Source organism: Leucoraja erinacea, chromosome 2, assembly GCF_028641065.1.
Source record: "Leucoraja erinacea ecotype New England chromosome 2, Leri_hhj_1, whole genome shotgun sequence".
NCBI classification, from domain to species: Eukaryota; Metazoa; Chordata; class Chondrichthyes; order Rajiformes; family Rajidae; genus Leucoraja; species Leucoraja erinaceus.
Window position 1 is genome coordinate 138257476 of NC_073378.1, and position 22227 is coordinate 138279702.

The 22227-nt window shown below is 48.5% G+C and overlaps 1 protein-coding gene across 1 annotated transcript; it reads left to right on the top strand.

Moving 5' to 3' along the window:
- The first annotated feature begins 18921 nt into the window (after positions 1–18921).
- LOC129716101 (protein rapunzel-like) lies at positions 18922–20473 on the top strand. The gene has a single exon (XM_055665992.1). It carries the CDS (start codon positions 18924–18926, stop codon positions 20022–20024), a length of 1101 nt encoding a protein of 366 aa, XP_055521967.1. The 5' UTR covers positions 18922–18923; the 3' UTR covers positions 20025–20473.
- The last annotated feature ends 1754 nt before the right edge of the window (positions 20474–22227 follow it).

Below are 22227 nucleotides of genomic sequence, written 5' to 3' on the forward strand. Positions count from 1 at the left end.
CTCACTATTTTACTTCGGAGTCAGGTGTGATTCCGTGAAGAATTCAAAGCTCTGTGATTTCATGCCGTAGATACGAATCCAGGCGTCTCACACTGCATCAGTGGCCCAGGGAGCCGTTGGTGAGAGGGGAGGACTACCTGCGCTGTAAGTACAAAATACACCGCGGGGCTTGTTTTCACAGAGGCCCAGAGAGCTGTTGGTGTGAGGGGAGGAGTACATGCGCTGTAACCAAATCGCCAACGTTCCAGAGAAGGAGTCTGGGGGAAGCCTCTGATTGGTTTACATTTTTACATTTCTGCCTTTAGGTTAAGGATTCTGGGAGTTAAGGATTCTAGGAGTTAAGGGTACAGTATTTATTAGTAAAGTTTAACGGATAAAGTGTTGTGTTTTTTTAATATTTAATATAATTAAATTGGGAGTAGGCTATGTCGGTGGAGATTGGCCCCGTGGTTTGCTCACCCTGCAACATGTGGGAGATCAGGGATATGGTCGGTGTCCCTGGTGACTACGTTTGCAGGAAGTGTGGCCAGCTGCAGCTCCTGGCAGACCGCATTGAACGATTGGAACTGCGGCTGGATTCATACTGGAGCATCCACGATGCTGAGAAAGTCGTGGATAACACGTACAACGAGTTGGTCACACCGCAGGTAACAGGCAAGAGGACAGAAAGGGAACGGGTGGCCAATAGTCAGCAAAGCAGTAGGCAGGTAGTGCAGGAGTCCCCTGCGGTCATCACCCTCCTAAACAGGTATACCATTTTGGATACTGTTGAGGGAGATTGCTCATCAGGGGAATGCAGCAGCAGCCAAGTTCATGGCACCATGGGTGGCTCTGCGGCACATGAGGGGGGGGGGCGGAGTGGAAGGACAATAGTAATAGGGGATTCAATTGTCAGGGGAATAGATAGGCGTTTATGCGGCCGCAAACGAGACTCCAGGAGGTTATGTTGCCTCCCTGGTGCAAGGGTCAGGGATATCACTGAACGGCTGCAGAATATTCTGGAGGGGGAGGGTGAACAGCCAGTTGTCGTGGTGCATATTGGCACCAACGATATAGGTAAAAAAAAAGGGATGAGGTCCTACAGGATGAATTTAGGGAGCTAGGAGATAATCTTAAAAGTAGGACCTCAAAGGTAATAATCTCTGGATTACTACCAGTACCACGGGCCAGTCAGAGCAGAAATAGGAGGATATTGCAGATGAATACGTGGCTTGAAAAATGGTGCAAGGGGGAGGGATTCAAATTTTTAGGGCATTGGAACCAGTTCTGGGGGATGTAGGACCAGTACAAACAGGACGGTCTGCACCTGGGCTGGAATGGAACCAATGTCCTTGGGGGAGTGTTTGCTAGTGCTGTCGGGGAGGATTTAAACTAATGTGGTAGGGGGATGGGTACAAGAGCAGAGAGGCAGGGGGTGTAAAATGAAGGTAGAAGCAATAGGTAGCAAGGTGAAAAGTAAAAGTGGCAGGCAGACAAAACCAGGGCAAAAATCAAAAAGGGCCACTTTTCAACATAATTGTATAAGGGGTAAGAGCGTTGTAAAAACAAGCCTGAAGGCTTTGTGTCTCAATGCAAGGAGTATTCGTAATAAGGTGGATGAGTTGAACGTGCAGATAGCCATTAATGATTATGATATAATTGGGATCACGGAGACATGGCTCCAGGGTGACCAAGGCTGGTAGCTGAACATCCAGGGATATTCAATATTCAGGAGGGATAGAGAGAAAGGAAAATGAGGTGGGGTAGTGTTGCTGGTTAGAGAGGAGATTAACGCAATGGAACGGAAGGACATTAGTTCGGAGGATGTGGAATCGGTATGGGTAGAGCTGCGAAACACTAAGGGGCAGAAAACACTGGTGGGTGTTGTGTACAGGACACCTAACAGTAGTAGTGAAGTTGGAGATGGTACCAAACAGGAAATTAGAAATGCTTGCGACAAAGGCAAAGCAGTTATAATGGGTGACTTCAATCTACATATAGATTGGGTGAATCAAATTGGCAGGGGTGCTGAGGAAGAGGATTTCTTGGAATGTATGCGGGATAGTTATCTAAATCAACATGTAGAGGAACCAACGAGAGAGCTGGCTATTTTAGACTGGGTATTGAGTAATGAGGAAGGGTTAGTTAGTTAGTTAATGAGGAAGGGTTGTTGTGCGTGGCCACTTGGGCAAGAGTGACCATAATATGGTTGAGTTCTTCATTAGGATGGAGAGTGACATTGTTAATTCAGAAACAATGGTTTTGAACTTAAAGAAAGGTAACTTTGAGGGTATGAGACGTGAATTGGCCAAGATTGACTGGCAATTAATTCTAAAAGGGTTGGCGGTGGATATGCAATGGAAGGCATTTAAAGACTGCATGGATGAACTACAAAAATTGTTCATCCCAGTTTGGCAAAAGAATAAATCAGGGAAGGTAGTGCATCCGTGGATAACAAGGGAAATCAGGGATAGTATCAAAGCAAAGGATGATGCGTACAAACTAGCCAGAAAAAGCAGCATACCGGAGAACTGGGAGAAATTCAGAGACCAGCAGAGGAGGACGAAGGGCTTAATTAGGAAAGGAAAAATGGATTATGAAAGAAAAGTGGCAGGGAACATAAAAACTGACTGCAAAGGTTTTTATAGATATGTGAAAAGAAAGAGATTAGTTAAAACAAATGTAGGTCCCTTGCAGTCAGAAACAGGTGAGTTGATCATGGGGAACCAGGATATGGCGGACCAATTGAATAACTGCTTTGGTTCCGTCTTCACTAAGGAAGACATAAATAATTTGCCGGAAATAGCAGGGGACCGTGGGTCAAAGGAGTTGGAGGAATGGAGTGAAATCCAGGTTAGCCGGGAAGTGGTGTTGGGTAAATTGAATGGATTAAAGGCCGATAAATCCCCAGGGCCAGATAGGCTGCATCCCAGAGTACTTAATGAAGTAGCTCCAGAAATAGTGGATGCATTAGTAATAATCTTTCAAAACTCTTTAGATTCTGGAGCAGTTCCAGAGGATTGGCGGGTAGCAAACGTAACCCCACTTTTTAAGAAGGGAGGGAGAGAGAAAACGGGGAATTACAGACCAGTCAGTCTAACATCGGTAGTGGGGAAACTGCTAGAGTCAGTTATTAAAGATGGGATAGCAGCACATTTGGAAAGTGGTGAAATCATTGGACAAAGTCAGCATGGATTTACGAAAGGTAAATCATGTCTGACGAATCTGATAGAATTTTTCGAGGATGTAACTAGTAGCGTGGATAGGGGAGAACCAGTGGATGTGGTGTATCTGGACTTCCAGAAGGCTTTCGACAAGGTCCCACATAAGAAATTAGTATACAAACTTAAAGCACACGGCATTGGGGGTTCAGTATTGATGTGGATAGAGAACTGGCTGGCAAACAGGAAGCAAAGAATAGGAGTAAACGGGTCCTTTTCACAATGGCAGGCAGTGACTAGTGGGGTACCGCAAGGCTCAGTACTGGGACCCCAGCTATTTACAATATATATTAATGATCTGGATGAGGGAATTGACGGCAATATCTCCAAGTTTGCGGATGACACTAAGCTGGGGGCAGTGTTAGGTGTGAGGAGGATGCTAGGAGACTGCAAGGTGACTTGGATAGGCTGGGTGAGTGAGCAAATGTTTGGCAGATGCAGTATAATGTTGATAAATGTGAGGTTATCCATTTTGGTGGCAAAAACGGGAAAGCAGACTATTATCTAAATGGTAGCTGATTGGGAAAGGGGGAGATGCAGCGAGACCTGGGTGTCATGGTACACCAGTCATTGAAGGTAGGCATGCAGGTGCAGCAGGCAGTAAAGAAAGCGAATGGTATGTTGGCTTTCATAGCAAGAGGATTTGAGTATAGGAGCAGGGAGGTTCTACTGCAGTTGTACAGGGTCTTGGTGAGACCACACCTGGCGTATTGCGTGCAGTTTTGGTCTCCAAATCTGAGGAAGGACATTATTGCCATAGAGGGAGTGCAGAGGCCGTTCACCAGACTGATTCCTGAGATGTCAGGACTGTCTTATGAAGAAAGACTGGATAGACTTGGTTTATACTCTCTAGAATTTAGGAGATTGAGAGGGGATCTTATAGAAATTTACAAAATTCTTAAGGGGTTGGACAGGCTAGATGCAGGAAGATTGTTCCCGATGTTGGGGAAGTCCAGGACAAGGGGTCACAGCTTAAGGATAAGGGGGAAATCCTTTAAAACCGAGATGAGGAGAACTTTTTTTCACACAGAGAGTGGAGATTCTCTGGAACTCTCCGCCACAGAGGGTAGTTGAGGCCAGTTCATTGGCTATATTTAAGAGGGGGTTACTGGTGGCCCTTGTAGCCAAGGGGATCAGAGGGTATGGAGAGAAGGCAGGTACGGGATACTGAGTTGATGATCAGCCATGATCATATTGAATGGCGGTGCAGGCTCGAAGGGCCGAATGGCCTACTCCTGCACCTAATTTCTATGTTTCTATCAGTTGACTCAGGGGGAGTGAATAATGAGCAATACATTGAAACATGGTACAGATTTACATGTTGATGCTTTAATTCACAAAAAGAAATGAACAAAACGCAATAGCGACCCCTCTCTCCCAGGGGGAAGCTATGGAACATAACTTAAAATGCATTGGGTTCGATGTGGTTTTTTATAATACCTCTAAAATGTCAGTTCATTTGACCATCCTGCGGCTGCGAGGATATGGTGTAGAGGGATGTCCATTGCCCTCGCTGCTGACGTTGATGCCGCTCTGGTGGTGTGAAATTTAAAATTGTCAGTATTATCTCCTGCACAAACCAGCATCTGTTTCAGCCATCTTGAAATTGTCTGAACCAACACTTTCATATGTGGCTTTTTGGGGCTAATAAACAATGCTACTTCCGAACCTCTGAGGCTCTTGATGACCTCGATTTATATCGCAAGTGCGCCACTACACACAGTCGTAAATCCGTGGGATATGCTGATAGTTCAAGCTTGAATCCTGACACCCCTGGTCTTCTCTGTTTAATTGGATGTAAAAACATAACGTCATTCCCAGATGACACCATCCTGTCCAGTCGCAGCTTTTGCAACATCTGGACTCGTTACGCTGAAACCAGCGCCATGAGCATGACTAACTTAAGGGTAGTTTTGACCAAATACAAGGATGTGGCTGGACGTCACTGACGAAGCAGCGTTAGTACCACGCTCACATCCCAGATTTCAGAATATCTGGGCCTGGGGGGGTTGGAATTAAAAACACCCTTCATAAACCGGGATATTAACGGATGATATTCTACAGAATGTAGTTCCGACACCAGCCATAAGTAAGATGACAGGGCACTCCTGGCACTATTGATGGCACTATAGCTCAACCCTTCATCAAAATATAGCTTGGACAGAAATTCTAGCACATCTGGGATCTATGCTGTGTGGTATGTAATGTTCCCATGTAAAGAAAACTCCTCCCATTTCTTGACATGAGAGGTGTACTGCTTCTTGGCACTATCCCTCCAGGATCATGTCATGACATCCACGGTACGATTGGATGGTCCCAGACCCAGGCATGGCCTCCTCAGAATATGCAAAGTATTAGATTAACACGATCATACAACGGGTGTTGATCCCCAGTTACAGGGTGCATCAATAGGTCATTACGTTTTGGGACCGCCATAATAGGCTATGTTATTATGTCCGAAATGAGAGGGAACCATGGCTGTGTAGGCCAGTCGGGTACCACCAAAACTGCTGAGGCGGAGTCCTGTTTGATCATGAGCAATCACTGGCTGATGAGACAGAATGGGGGAAATGCATATAAAAACACTCCGCCCCAGTGTACCGTGAACGCGTTCACCGCTACTGCCCCTGGGTTTGGTTCCCATGAAACATACTTCGGTACCTGGTGATTGAGTTTGGATGCAAACAAATCGATACTGGCATCCCATACATAACAACAATATCATTAAATACATCATGATTCAACATCCATTCTGTGTTGTCATTGATTTTACGTGACCTGGGGTCTGCCACCATGTTGAATCTGCCTGGCAAGTAGACAGCTGAAACACAAATGTTTCTTTTATTGTACCAGTGCCAAATAAGGTTAGTGGAAAGGCAACCGCTAATTTGGAAATCAAGCTGGCCACATGTCGTATTGAAGGTTGGTGCTCCCCCATGAGCTTGTTACAGCCTTCAATCAAAATATAATATCTTGCCCTTGGGCAGAGTCACGGACGTGTGAGTTGAATTAACAGTGAATCCCAAATAATCAATAACTTTAACAGGTATCAATTTTGATTTACCGGGATGAATGAGAAACCCCAATCTCTCAACCATGTGTTTAACAGCTGAAACAGATAATTCAGTTGCCTCCCGGGTCTTCCCAATGATTAAGATATAATCCAAATAAGCCATTTCAATGTGACCCTGAACCCGGAGTAGCCCCAGTACTGGTTTTAGCAGCTTTGTAAATAATCTCGGGGCTGAGGTTAACTCATTAGGCAGTGCTTTAAATTGCCATTAGTGCCTCATCCAGCTAAACTTCAAATATCTCCGATGATCCTTATGAACAGGCACTGAGTAATATGCATCCTTTAGATCTATACATGCCATATAACACCCTCTGGAAACCAATTGCTTGGCAGTAGCAAATGTTTCCATTTTGAAATGTTTGTACTGCACAAACAGATTAAGGTCTGTCAGGTCCAGGATAATCCGACCTACGTTCTTTCTTTGGCCGAGGAAAAATATTAGACACGGTTTGGTGAGGTTGATAAACTGTCTTCTCAATTACCCCTTTTATATATAATTTTTCCATTTCAACTTGAACCTCCAAATTCTCCTTTTGTGAGAAAATGAGTGCCCAACTGGTAGGTGATTCTCACTCAATATGTTTCGACATGAACCAGACCCACATACTTCCATGGTTACCGGTGGAACTCTCTGTCCACTGGTTCTGGTGCGAAAAGGCATGTTTGCCCGTGCTCCTGCTGGAGTGCGCCAGGCGGGCACATTGAATGACCGGCTTGGTCCTTGGCCGGACCCGGTTTCAGCAAACCGCTTGTAGGGGTACTGCCTCCGAAGGGTTCTGCTGGCCATTGGTGCCTTCATGAGCCCGACGGTTCTTGTCGTCCAGCTGCTTCACCTGTTTTGCGAGGTCTTCCCCAAGCAGCAGATTCGGTGGCTGGATGTTGCTAGGCTTACACAGAGCAACGAACTTCTGTTGATGGTAGGGCGGATGACGCTCTTTCTTAGGCAGTTTATTTCGAAGTGCGCATTGCACATGAGAGCCAGGGCATCCTGCTGGACATCAGCCAGGTGCCCACCATCCACCGACCTGCCGAACGCCATAATGCCCGAAGCGAGCAGCTTTAGCACCCTTTGCAGCGTCATTTCCTGCGCCCTGATGGCCCCATATGGGATGGTTTACTGCCGGCACTTTAAGCAGGATACAATTAGCCCGGGTATCGTACTTCTTGGCCGTTGCATCCATGGTCAGCTCCTAAAGCTGGTGTGAGGCCAAGTTATTAATACTCGCAGCCATCTCTTCAACAAGCGGCTCTTCTGAGTCTGTTGGGATGGCGAATCTTGCTGCCAGGAATGGTAGCTCTGGCTCGTGCCCTTCATCCCTTGGTGTAGCCATTACTGCAAAACCCACAGACTCGGCGTCAGCATCATCCTGACGCGTTATGCTCTCCTCCTCCAAGAGGGAGCATTAAGCAGCCCTGCAGTAGGTGCCGCTGGCGCGGGCTCTTGGAGAGGCCGGGGCTGACACAATTCCTCCTGCTGGAGTGTGTCTTGGTGGAGCATCCTCTCCATTAGGAGCTCCATCCTGGATAACCGACCAAACACGGTATCCATTCCCGGAGGGGAACCCTCCCGGCCGGACTCGTCCGAGTCTGTCGGCCGTGCAGTCTTTCTGGTAGCTTTACGCCGCATAGGTGTAGCCACGGTGCTCTCAGACACCAAGTCTGCAGTCGCTGGTCTTACCGTTAGCGACTCAGTATATGAACTAGGCGGTCTCCCGCTACCCGAATTCCCGCGGTCTTCTTTAGTTACTTTCGCGACGGCTCGCCTTGCTCTCAACGTTTTCTCCATGACTCCTTGCCTCCTGAAACAAGAATTTTCAAGCGCAGAAACGACCTCCGACTAAGTTTGACACTTACCTAAGACTTGTTTAACTTACAGCTGGAGGAGCGCTGCACCTCCCAGCCGGTCGCTGCGCCATGCGTCAAACTCGCATGCGGACTGGCGGGGTTCTTCACGGAATCATTCACGTGACTCCGAAGTAAAATCACAGCTCCAATGGTCTCACGTGTTTCCCGTGGGGAGACGTGTCACAGGGTTAAGGTGAGACAACGTAGTTAGTTTTTATTCCACTGAGGTACGCTTATATCTTTAACTTGATATGGGGACTGTCTGGTTGACAATAAACAATAAACAAAAGAGGCAGGAGTAGACCATTCGACCCTTCGAGCCAGCACCGCCATTCAATGTGATCATAGCTGATCATACCCAATAAGTACCCCGTTCCTGCCTTCTCCCAATACCCCCTGACTCCGCTACCTTTAAGTACTCTATCTAATTCTCCCTTGATGGCATCCAGAGCATTGGATTCCACTGCCTTCTGAGGCAGAGAATTCCACAGTCACAACCCTCTGTGTGAAAAGGTGTTTCCTCGTCTCGGTTCAAAATGGTTTACCCCTTATTCTTAAAGTGTGGACCCTGGGTCTGGACCCCCAACATCTGGAACATGTTTCCTGCCTCTAGCGTGTCCAGACCGTTCATAATCGTATATGTTTCAATAAGATATTGAAGTCCTCCACCATAGTCCCCTTGCCCAAAAAAACCAACATCTCCAGCCTCAACGACTACCGGCCAGTCGCACTCACACCAGTGGTGATGAAGTGTTTTGAAAAACTGGTCCGGGGTCATATCACATCACTTCTGCCCCGAAGCTTTGACCCCCACCAGTTTGCGTACAGAGCAAATAGATCCACAGAGGACGCTGTAGCCACAGCTCTCCATGCTGCACTGTCTCACCTGGAGCAGCAGGGGAGCTACGTGCGGATGCTCTTTGTGGACTACAGCTCTGCTTTTAATACCATCCTTCCCCACAAACTGGTGGACAAACTGGGGGACTTGGGACTTCCACACTCCACCTGTACGTGGATAAATAGCTTCCTGTCGGGTCGCAGCCAGAGAGTCAGAGTGGGCCATCACACATCCACGGCCCTCAGCCTCAGTACCGGCTCTCCACAGGGCTGCGTACTGAGCCCCCTGCTCTACACCATCTACACACATGACTGCACCCCCGCCCACCACAGCAACACCATTGTCAAATTTGCGGATGACACTACAGTGGTGGGACTCATCTCCGGGGGGGACGAGTACGCCTACCGGGATGAGGCGGAGCAGCTGACAGTGTGGTGTGAAGAAAATAACCTGCTCCTCAACACCTTAAAGACAAAGGAAGTAATAATAGACTTCAGGAAGAACAAAACGGACATGGTACCATTGACTATCAGAGGGGACTGTGTAGAGAGGGTGGCGGATTTCCGCTTCCTGGGAATCCATATTGAGGAGGACCTGACGTGGAGCGTGAACACCACTGCGCTGCTGAAAAAGGTCCAGCAGAGACTGCACTTCCTGAGGGTGCTCAGGAAGAACATCATCACTCAGAGACTGCTGCTGTCCTTTTATCGGTGCTCCATTGAGAGCATACTAACATACTGTGTATGCGTGTGGTACACCAGCTGCACAGCGGCTCAGAGGAAAGCGCTCCAGAGGGCCATTGACAACGCCCAGAGGATTGTCGGCTGCCCTCTCCTTACCTTGGAGGACTTACACAGTTCCCGCTGCACCAAAAAAACCCAGAATATCATAAAGGACATTTCCCACCCCGGACACTCCCTGTTTGAACTGTTGCCGTCAGGCAGACGGTACAGATCTACAAGGACAAGGACGAACAGACTAAAAAACAGTTTTTACCCCACTGCTATAAAAGCACTAAATGTAGCCGCCAAGGAACGCAGGGGCGATACAGACTAAGGGACTGTGGTAACTGTGAAATCGACAGAAGGATGGAGGGTTGGGTGTGTATGCGTGCTGTGTTCGTGATATTTATTTAGTTGTTTATCTTTATTATTTTACCGTGTATGTATCGTTAGCTTTTAGAAATGTTTGAATGCTGCACTGACTGGCTGACATTTTAAATTTCGTTGTACATGGTCCATGTTACAATGACAATAAATAAACTATTCTATTCTATTCTATTCTAAGATATCCTCTCTGCCTTCTAAATTCCAGAGAATACAAGCTCAGCCGCTCCATTCTATCAACATATGACAGTCCCACCATCCCGGGAGTTAACCTCGTGGTCCTGCGCTGCACTCCCTCAATAGAAGGGAGGTTCTACTGCAGTTGTACAGGGTCTTGGTGAGACCACACCTGGAGTATTGCGTACAGTTTTGGTCTCCAAATCTGAGGAAAGACATTCTTGCCATAGAGGGAGTGCAGAGACGGTTCACCAGACTGATTCCTGGGATGTCAGGACTGTCTTATGAAGAAAGAGTGGATAGAATTGGTTTATACTCTCTAGAATTTAGGAGATTGAGAGGGGATCTTATAGAAACTTACAAAGTTCTTAAGGGGTTGGACAGGCTAGATGCAGGAAGATTGTTCACGATGTTAGGGAAGTCCAGGACAAGGGGTCATAGCTTAAGGATAAGGGGGAAATCCTTTAAAACCGAGATGAGAAGAACTTTTTTTCACACAGAGAGTGGTGAATCTCTGGAACTCTCTGCCACAGAGTGTAGTTGAGGCCAGTTCATTGGCTATATTTAAGAGGGAGTTAGATGTGGCCCTTGTGGCTAAGGGGATCAGGGGGTATGGAGAGAAGGCAGGTACGGGATACTGAGTTGGATGATCAGCCATGATCATATTGAATGACGGTGCAGGCTCGAAGGGCCGAATGGCCTACTCCTGCACCTAATTTCTATGTTTCTATAATAGCAAGAATGTCCTTCCTCAAATTAGGGGACCAAAACTGCACACAATACGCCAGGTGTGGTCTCACTAGGGCTCTGTACAACTGCAGAAGGACCTCTTTGCTCCTACCCTCAACTCGTCGTGTTATGGAGGTCAACATGCCATTCGCTTTCTTCACTACCTGTTGTACCTGCATGAATAGTTTCAGTGACTGACACACAAGATCCCCCAGATCCCGTTGTACTTCCCCATTTCCCAACTTGACACCATTCAGATAATAATCGGCCATCCTGTTTTTGCCACCAAAGTGGATAACCTCACATTTATCCACATTGAAGTGCATCTGCCATGCATCTGCCCACTCCCCCAATCTGTCCAAGTCATCCTGCATTCTCATAGCATCCTCCTCACAGTTCACACTGCGACCCAGCTTTGTGTCATCTGCAAATGTGCCTATATTACTTTAAATCCATTCATCTAAATCATTAATATATATTATAAATAGCTGCGGTCCCAGCACTGAGCCTTGCGGTACACCAGTAGCCATTCTGAAAATGACCCGTTAATCCCTGCATTTTATTTTTTGTCTCCCAACCAATTTTCTATCCCTAAGCCCAATACCATATGCTCTAATTTTGCCCACTCTTCTCCTATGTGGGATCTTATCAAATGCTTTCTGTAAGTCCAGGTACACTGCACCCACTGGCTTTCCCTTGTTCATTTTCCTAGTTACATCCTCAAAAAATTCCAAAAGATTAGCCAAACATAATTTACCCCTCATAAATCCACGCTGACTGGGACCGGCCGTGTTACTGCTATCCAAATGTGCCTCTATTTCATCTTTTATAATTGACTCCAGCATCATCCCCACCACCGAGTTCAGGCTAACTGGTCTATAATTCCCTGTTTTCTCCCTCCCGCATTAAAAAAAAAGTAGGAGTACATTAGTTACCATCCAATCCACGGGAACTGATCCTCAATCTATAGAACATTGGAAAATGCTCAACGGGAACTGATCCTCAATCTATAGAACATTGGAAAATGCTCAACAATGCGTCCACGATTTCTGGAGCCACTGGGGATTTGCCAGCCTTCAGTCCCATCAGTCTACCCAACACCATTTCCTGCCGAATGCGAATTTCCTTCAGTTCCTCCGTCACCCTGGATCCTCTGGCCACTAGTCCATCGGGGAGATTGTTTGTGTCTTCCCTAGTAAAGGTGGATCCAAAGTACCTGTTCAACTCATCTGCCATGTCTTTGATTCCCTTTATATATTCACCTGTTTCAGTCTTCAAGGGTCCAATTTTGGTCTTAACTATGTTTTTCCTCTTCACATACCTTATGAAGCTTTAACTATCCTCCTTTATATTCTTAGCTAGCTTACCTTCGTACCTCATCTTTTCTCCCAGCATTGCCTTTTTAGTTATCATCTGTTGCTCTTTAAATGTTTCCCAATCCTCTGGCTTCCCGCTCATCTTTGCTATGTTATACTTCTTCTCTTTTATTTTTAGACTGGGCCTGACTTTCCTTGTGAGCCCCTTCCTCCCATTGGGATCTTTCTTCCTCTTTGGAATGAACTGATCCTGCACCCACTGTGTTATTCCCAGAAATACCTAGCATTGTTGTTTCACTGTCATCCCTGCTAGGGTATCTTTCCAGTGAACTTTGGCCAGCTCCTCCCTTACAGCTCCATAGTCCCCTTTGTTCAATTGTAATACTAACACTTCCGATTTTCCCTTCTCACTCTCAAATTGTTAATTAAAACATCATATTATGGTCATTACCGCCTAATGGCTCCTTTACCTCGAGTTCCTTTATCTAATCAGGTTCATTACACAACACTAAATCCAGAATTTCTTGCTCCCTGATAGGCTCCAGTACAAGCTGCCCTAAGAATCCATCACAGACTTACTTACTTACTAACTGCCAATTATGCCTCTTGGCATGTAGAGCAGCAACGAAGGTCCTCCACTCCTATCCATCACGCCCAGTAGTGTTGATCCATTCAGTTGCTGTTTCCGTAACATGTTTGTTTTACGAGACAGGGTTGTTAGCCCTGTGCTCAACCAACCTGGAGGACCAGTGGATCGCTCATCGTCTCGCCTCTCCCCTTCTACCTGTCCAGCAGGAGACGAACCTCCCACTGGCTCCCCGACCACGACAAGGTTGCAATCCAATGGGGAATCCAATCACGGGGACACTCCGCAAACTATCTTTTTTGGGGATCATTACCAACTTGATTTTCCCAGTCTACCTGTATGTTGAAATATCCCATAACAACCGTAGCTTTAACTTTGCCACATGCCAATTTTAACTCTTGATTCAACTTGCACCCTATATCCAGGCTACTGTTTGGGGGCCTGTAGATAATTGCCATTACCAATGGACGTTTTATCCTACTTCTCACCGTTGACTCCGACTATGCAATCCTGCTCCTTCTCGACCTTAGCCGACCACACCATCCGAATTGACCGTCTCCGGTACGGGGTTGGTACTGATGGCACTGTCCTGAGCTGGTCCATCTCCTACCTCAAAGGTAGGAGTTTCTCTACTAACATAGATAACTCTTTCTCCTCACAGCTAGCCTTTGCTGCGCGGTTCCGCAAGGCTCCATCCTTGGTCCCATTCTCTTCTCCCTGTATATGCTCCCCTTAGGCCAAGTCGTTCACAGGCGCGGCATTTCCTTCCACTGCTATGCAGACGATGCACAACTCTATCTCCCCCTGAAACCCAACAATAGATTAAATCTACTCAGCCTTATCCACTGCCTCGAGAATATAAAGTGTTGGATGGCCCAGAATTTCCTCCAACTAAACGAGAGTAATCTGAGGTCATCCTTCTGGGCCCCGTCAAAAACCTTGGCGTGATATTTGACTCTGCATTGAAATTTGACAAACAAGTCAAAGTAATTGGGTAGAAGGTAGTTGACGCCAGTTCATTGGCTATAGTTAAGAGGGAGTTAGATGTGGCCCTTGTGGCTAAAGGGATCAGGGGGGTATGGAGAGAAGGCAGGTACGGGATACTGAGTTGGATGATCAGCCATGATCATATTGCATGGCGGTGCAGGCTCGAAGGGCCAAATGGCCTACTCCTGCACCTATTTTCTATGTTTCTATGTTTCTATGTAATTTAATGCCATGGTAAAAGCTAGCTTCTTCCAGCTTCGGACCATAGCTAAACATAAAACCTTTCCTCCAATTTGACAATCTCGAAAAGGTCATCCACTCATTTATCTCCTCCCGCCTAGATTACTGCAACTCCCTTTACACTGGCATCAGTCAATCATCCCTGTCCCGCCTGCAACTGGTCCAAAACGCCGCAGCGAGACTAGTGACGGGCACCCGAAAAGGGGACCACATCACCCCGATTCTGGCCACTCTCCACTTGCTCTCTGTGCGGTTCCGAATCAATTTCAAGCTCCTTCTTTTGCTTACAAAGCCCTTAACGGATTTGCCCCCACCTACATCAAAAATCTGCTTCCCACCACACCTCATCCAGGTCCCTCAGATCGGCCGACTTGGAGATTGACCTGCCCGCGGGCTAGGCATAAGCTCAGGGGCTACCGCGCCTTTGCGGTCGCGCAGCACGAGACTGTGGAACATCATCCGTCTTCCCATCAGAACTGCCCCCTCCATCAGCTCTTTGAAGTCGAGACTTAAAACTTATTTATACTCTCAAGCCTTTCTTGAGGTCTTCTGAGGGAGCGCTGTGTGTAGGTATTTATGTATGTATTTGCTGCACTAATGTGAAGAGCCCCTTTGGTCAACGAGAGGTTGTTTTAAAATGTGCTATAGAAACAAAATTGACTTGTCTTGACCTTACGTTTCACAGAGTGCTGGCGTAACTCCGCGAGGTCAGGCAGCATCTGTGGAGAACAGGGAGAGGAGACGTTTCACAGCGTGCTGGAGTAACTCAGCGGGTCAGGCAGCATCTGTGGAGAACATGGATAGGTGACGTTTCACAGTGTTATGGACGTACCTCAGCGGGTCAGGCTGCAAATGTGGAGAACATGGATAGTGACCGTTAACAGAGTGGTGAAGTAGTTTCTGCTTAAGAGCTTCTTCTTCTAACTCCCCCCCTCCCCCATGAAGCCATCCATATAAACCGGCAATCCACCCACCCTCCCTGATGCAGAGATTTTTTCCACAGACCCCCCAACCTCCCTGTGGTGAAGAATTAATTTCCCTCCTCCGTTTCTAAAAATGGCTTTTACTACCCCTTATCCCTTTACAACTGTAGCGCCCTGTGTTTTCTTAGGACCCCCTCCCCGGCCCAACATCAGAAGCACGTTTTTCTGCCTGCCTCTAACCATATTTTGCCAAAACTCCTAATAATCCTCTATGTGTTTCAAATAAGGACCTTTCCTCATCCGGCCTAATTTATTTCCCATATTATAACCGAGCCCCTGTTCGGCTCCAATTCAAACAACATAATGCCAGTCCCCACCATCATTTGTCCGAGAAATTTACCGGTGTGAACACCTACGGGCTGCCCTTCCTTCGAATAGCAAGAATGGGGCCTTCACAACATTTGGAGAACCCAAAACTGACACTGCCTGTTGTCACCGGAAAGCTTCACTTTCCAGTAAATTTTATGAAAACAATGCTCACCCATAATCCCCGATGGGTTACGGTCCCCCCCCCCCCCATTTTCCCAACTTCCCAAACTTGGCTGCCTTTCCGCGTTTTTTTGCCCTAACCAAATTGATTACCTCACACATGTATCCCACATTAAAACTGGGGGGGGGGGGGGGGGCCAAATCTTGCAATATGTCCCGCACTCACCAACCCTCCAAGTCCCCCTTGCATGCCCCTAGCAAAGCACACTCTCCTCACAGTTCCCACACCTGCCCCACCCAGCTATGTGGGTCCACATCCTTGCAAATTTTGTTAATGTTTACTTTTAAATACCTTCATCCCTAAATCATTAATATATATTGTAACATAGATTTGGCGGTAACAATCCCCCACCTAGTACACTGGCCTTGCCCGTTGTTTGGCCCAAAGAATTATCTCCTCCCCCCTCCCCCCTATTACCTCTTGCCCCACCCTTCTTAAAAGTTCCCCCATAGTCCCCCCCCCAAGAAGCCATCCGTTGTCGTTGGTCTTTACTCGTGCCTTGTGCCTACCCGCCCCATTCACGCACACGGTTCCCGGCACCCCGTCCCCTCTTGGAACAAGACCGAAAGGTAAAAATTGCCGAGGAGTTTTGTTGGATTAGTAAGCCCCAGTTCCCCCCCCCCACCCCCACCGGCCCAAGACCCCCTAGAACTCCCACCTCCCCCGCCTCGACCCCCCATCTACAACCTTCCACACCTGTGGCTCGGTTCCCCCTTCCTTCCCGTCTTCCCCCCTCCCTGCCAGGTCACCGGCCAGAAAAATAACGGATACATGGAACGCAACATACCACTAATTTCAGGAACGGCTTGCCCCCCCCCCCCCCCCCAGTACCCAGGCAACTGGCAAACGTTTCCCCCCATGACAGTAGGCATATCTCCAGCATACTAACACTTAATCCATACACACATGGTGTGTTGGGGTTTTTTTTTGTTGGGTACTTGGCCGCAGGCCCAAACAAACCACTTGTATCCAAGTTTCTCCCATCCCCTTCCTACCGTGAACAATTAATAATTTAAAAATCGCTACTAAAATAAACCGAAAGTTTTTCATTTTTAGTCTTGCTGATTATCTCCCAGCGTCTGCCCATAAATCCCCGCCCATTTTTTTTGCGGATCCGTCCGCTGAACAAAAGCGCCCCTTTTAGCCCCCCTGGACCGTGGAGGCCCAAACCCCCTTGAATCGAAGGAGGGAAGCTTCCAGGGTCGGGAGGGCTTCCAGCTTTCCCAGGAAACAACCCCTTGCTACTTAAGTCGGGGAAAGGCATTGGGAAAATGGACGCAGAAGTGCCAGTGGTTTTTAATCCGGAGGCAGTTGGAATAAGCTGTCTTGAATTCGCGGGAAAGCGTCAGGAAATGATGGCCGACCTGACAAAAGTGTTGTGTACGGACAACAGGGTTAAGGGTCTAGATGTCCCAAATGTAACGGTGGCGGGCGTGGTGTGAGTAACGAGGGTAAGGTTTACTGTGATAAACAGCTTTGGCGATAGGTTTACAGGGAAGAACACTCTGTACAACGCAATGTCCCCCTTCACCCACCGTGTCCTCAGATCAACAAGGCAAACGCAGAAGAGAATTCCCGTAACAACAGGAAATAGTGTCCCTGGTGTTAGGGAAACCTTGAGGGAGAACTGGTACCACCTTGTAGCACTCCGACACAAATTAAGAATGGGCTGAACAAGCCTCTTCTCGCTGTGGCCCGGTCCCCCCCCATCATTCTTACAATGTCCCCCCCGCGACTGATTTCCGACTCGCATCTGTGGGTCCCTGTGGCTCGGGGCTGAAACAAGGTGATGGGGAGAGAGAGTGATGGAGGGATGGAGGGGAGGTAATAGGAGGGCGGGGGAGGGGGGCAGAATCAGGGATGGAGTCAACGGTACAGTGTGAGGAGGGATGAGAACGACCGCGCAGACCCCTCACGCGTCGCACCATGCCATAAAACCGAACCAATCAAACTTCCCCCCGCCCCCACCCTGGGGCACGCGTGAGGGCCCCGAGGATGTGGTCGTAGGCCGGTGCTATGTCAACGGACGCCGGAGGTGGACACCAAAACAGGGACCGTGCAGGCGAGCGGTGGGGAACTAGGGAGCGGGACATTCAGCGACGGAGGGTCGAAGATGCCTGCGAGGGCCGAGCTACCTGGCGGAAACGGCGCCATAGGTCGAAGCGCGCGCACGTGTTCGGGCCACGGTTAATACGTGTAAGAACAGCCAGCCCTGGAACACGATGCTGAGCTGGCAAGCTTTTTGAAGCCCCGAAAACTGTAGGTTTTGTTTGACCACCGGACTCGGGCCTCATTTTTTACGTCCCCATTCCCATCCATAGACCTGCCATTGCCACAGTAAAAAAAAAAAAAACAAAAAAAAAAAAAAAAAAAGAAACAAAAAAAAAAAAAAAAAAGGCCCTTGCCTGCCGCTGATTCAGCGGGGGGGGGTCCACTATGGGGAAAAAAAAATGTTTTTTATTTTGCCCAGGATTGTACGCTATCTTTTGGTTGTCAAGGTACGGTAAAATCGCTATCATATCCACAACATTGGTCGTGTGACGCCAAGCCCAACTGTGTATGGGTGGGGGCGCACGCAACACACACAGACTAATAACGACGTGGGGGGGGGCGGGGAGCGTACGGCTGGATTATTACGGAGAAGTTTCCGTAGGGGCCCAGCTGATGGGACGATAAAATACGTGAGCTGACCATGGATTTGGTGACGTCGACGCGACTTTACTCCGACCTCCAGCAACACGTCCCCGGAAAAGTATCAGTAAAATTATCGTGGGAAGTTCCCGGAGCGCCCGAACTCGTAGGGGGGCTGTTTGGCAGCCTCACAACGGTCGTTTGGCTCGGACCCAGCCTTTATTTCTTAGCGGACTGCCGCTCGATAGGGTCGCGGCTGTTTGGAAGCGGTGCGCCGAGGTGTGCTTTCCATCCGCCCTCCCCTCTCTCGTCCAATCGGCGTCAACGATCCTTAGTCCCCCCACCACTGTCTCGCGGAAAGCGGAAATTTTTAATTAAAAAAAAAATCACCGATTTTCAAAATCCGGATAACAATACATAGGGGGATTATCGCCCACCTCCCAAAACATGGGGGCGTGAATCTTCGTCTGTCCATTCCCTCCACAGATGCTGCCTGAGCCACAGAGTTGCTCCAACGCTGTATATATTGTTTGATATTCCAGCATCTTCAGTTCTTGGTGTGTCCGTTAATCTGGATCTGTTTGAACTGTTTCTTTTCAGCAGCGGCGCGGCGCAGACCACACCCGGAGTCCCAGGATCCAGGCCCAGTCATGGCGACCAGCGAGGAACTGGATCGCGCTTCGGCGGAGCTGAAGGCGAACATGAAGGAGGCAAGGGCAACGATGGGGCTGTTCCAGGATAGAGCCGTGTTCGCCACTACGGCCGGTGTGTTGAAGGGAATCTTCCAGGTGGGCGGCGCCATTCTGAAGCTGGTGCTGGGAAAGCGGGAGAGCGAGGAGCTGACATATATGAAGGAGCAGTTCCAGGCCGTCAGGAACCAACTGGATGTGATTTCTGATCAGATCCGGCAGGTGTTGTGGGAGATCGAGAGGAGCACGATCAACAACCAGTACTTCCCCATCGAGGAGAACCTCAAGAACCAGTTCCGCAAATACATGGACATCCTGAGATCAGCGCCCGAGTTCCGCGACAAGGAACGAGACGAGTTCCTCACACACTTCGACGTGACCAAGGGCGACCAGAACCTGCACACGCTCTTCGACGCGGTCATGGGCTTCTCCGCCGTCTTTGGGAAGCCCATCCTGGAGACGGCCATGAGCTACGACCAAAGGAACCGGCGCCTGATGGAAAGCATGTGTTGCCGGCTGAAGGAGCTCTTCTGCATCGGTCTGATCGCTCTCCTGGGCCACGCCGCCGTCACCGGCAACGACGTGGAGGCGTTGAAGAAAGAGTGGAACCAGAAACTGGCGCAAGTAGAAACCAAAATGAAATCCATGGTAGATCGGTGCGTCAGCGAGTTTGCGCAGCAGGCAGAGATAGATGTCGAGAGGATGGTGAAGGACAAGGGGGAGAGAGATAACAAGGGGTGCGCCACTTTTATCATGGAGGGACTGGTGAAGAAATACGACTGGGTCCGCTGGTCAGTGCGCGTCTATGATCCTGTCTCAGGCTTTGACAATCACTGTGTCGGTGGCCCAAACCGTTTTGAGTTTTTCCGGCTCAATAACATCAACGTGGTTGTGTCTTACTCCATCGACCCAAAATCCATCGACGAGGCACAGATCGGCCAGTTGATGCAGGGCAAGGATGGCTGGAGCGACGCCAGAGACGTGTTCGAGTTCATCTCCGCCAACGTCCCGGACAACTACATGGTCCACGCGGTCAGGCGCTACAAAGACCTGTGGAACCACAAGGACTTCCCCAACGCCTGCCACTTCTGGGAGACCTACAGTGGGGTCACCCTCTGTGTCCACTCCACATGATGGCCCCAGAGGCGAGCCGGTCCCGTCATGGCGGGGTATGTTAGAAATTAAACAGATCAAATATGTGATTAAAATGAATCCGGACCCAATCAGTTCAGTGGCCACGTCCTAGATTTATCAGCGTTACAATTCGGCGCTTAGAGTCCAATCAATAGTCACCGTCGGATTGTAACACCGTCGGTGTGTAACCGATGAGCAGCCGCTTCTCCAGTTTACTGACCGTCCGCTGTATACCAAACGCTGCAGACACGACCCTGTCTGGTTACCTCCTGCACTCAGCAGCCGCTGCCCGGCAAACAACACAATGGCCACCGGCAGCGGGGTCTCCTGATGCCCTTTATCCTTGTAGATCAATCGTTGTCATTGCTTGACTGTGCTTAAAGTGATTAATCGGTTCTATGAAAATATATACGATGTACATGGTAATCAGTTCAATAAATTCGAATCACGAGTCAAGTGTTTAATTGTCATTTGTAACCACAACGGAACCCTGAAACTCGTGCTTGCTGCAGCGTAAAATCTTGCAAACGGAATAACAAAGTGATATTATGTAATAATACAAAACAATGTCACCTATTCCTTTGCTCCAGAGATGCTGCCTGTCCCGCTGAGTTACTGCAGCGTTTTGTGTCTATCTTCTATATTCTATGGAACCATAACCCGACGTTATATTGCATCGCCCCTCAGCCTCCTGTGCCCCAAGGAATAAAGCCTTACCCTGCCCAACCTCTCCCTATAGCTCAGGCCCTCGAGTCCTAGCAACATCCTCAAGGATCACCTCTGCGTTCTTTCCGTGTTAGTAGTATCTTTCCCGCACTTTCACCTCGCATCAACCCCTTCCTCAGCGACAGGTATTCCAGGACATCACCGACTAAACGGCGCCCTCCAACTCCAACCTCCCCTTCGGGTGAGTTCAACATCACTTTTCCTCACGCATCCCTTCGATCGGAACACCCTGTCTGCTGTCCACCCGTGCAGCGCGGAAACCCGTGATTTAGGCCCAACCTGTCCGTGCTGACTTCATGCCCATCAAGGCCAATCCCATTTGTCCGAATTAGATCAGATCCCTCACCACATTTGCCATCTATGTACCAGTCCCATCTCCCTGGACGCGTTGTAATTGCACCTCCCTCCGCCTCTTCGCCTCAACTTTCAAGAGTGTTTTAATGTCGAAAGGAACAATAACATTCTTACTTGCAGCTGCACAACGGATATGTAAACTTGGTACTCCATATCCATGGGATATATTTGATGGAATATATTGGGAGGGCGGGGGGTGAACGTGTGTAGGAAGGAACTGCAGATGCTGGTTTATACCGAAGATAGACACAGAGTGCTGGAGTATCTCAGCGGGTCAGGCAGCATCACTTGAGAAAAATGGAACAGGTGACGTTTCAGGTCGAGAACCTTCTTCAGATTGAAAGTAGAGTCGGGGAGGGGGTGGGGGCGGGGAGGGTCCGAAGGTAGCTAAAGACTAACACATGCTGGGGCCGGTAACAGATGACCAATTAAGGGTTTAGCCCACAATGGTCCATTGTTGCCTGGGAAACAGGTGATAAAGACGGGAGAGAAGGTTGCAAACAGTCCACTGACAGAGCCGATCAGATCCATACATCTGTACCATTATTAGTTAACAAAAATTGGTGTCCGAGCTGGAGGTAACGACTTCGTTACAAAAATAGTCTGGTGCCTCAACAAATGTGCGGGTTACCCGGTGGAGGTTCCGTGTGGAAACAGCCGACATTACCATCACCTCTGGGTGAATCCAAGCAAAGCCAGTAATCAGAGTTCCCCGACATCCCCCCTGCCATTCGGTTAATTTAGTCTATTCTGTCATTCAATCGTGGCTGATCTATCTATCCCACCTAACCCCATTCTCCTCTCTTCTCCCCATAACCTCGGACACCCGTACTAATCAAGAATCCATCTCTCTCTGCCTCAAAAATATCCACCGACTTGGCCTCCGTAGCCTTCTGTGGCAAATAATTCCACAGATTCACCACCACCTGACGAAATAAATGTCTCCTCATCTCCTTCCTTAAAAAACGTCCTTTAATTCTGAGGTTATTGCCTCTAGTCCTAGACTCTCCCACTCGTGGAAACACCCTCCCCACATCCATTCTATCCAAGTCGTTTCTATTCTGTATGTTTCAATGAAGTCCCCCCTCATTCTTCTAAACTCCAGCGAGTACAGGCCCAGTGC

What these genes read in the sequence shown, in the direction of transcription:
- LOC129716101 (XM_055665992.1), top strand. Translation starts at nt 18,924, where the DNA reads ATGGGGCTGTTCCAGGATAGAGCCGTGTTCGCCACTACGGCCGGTGTG.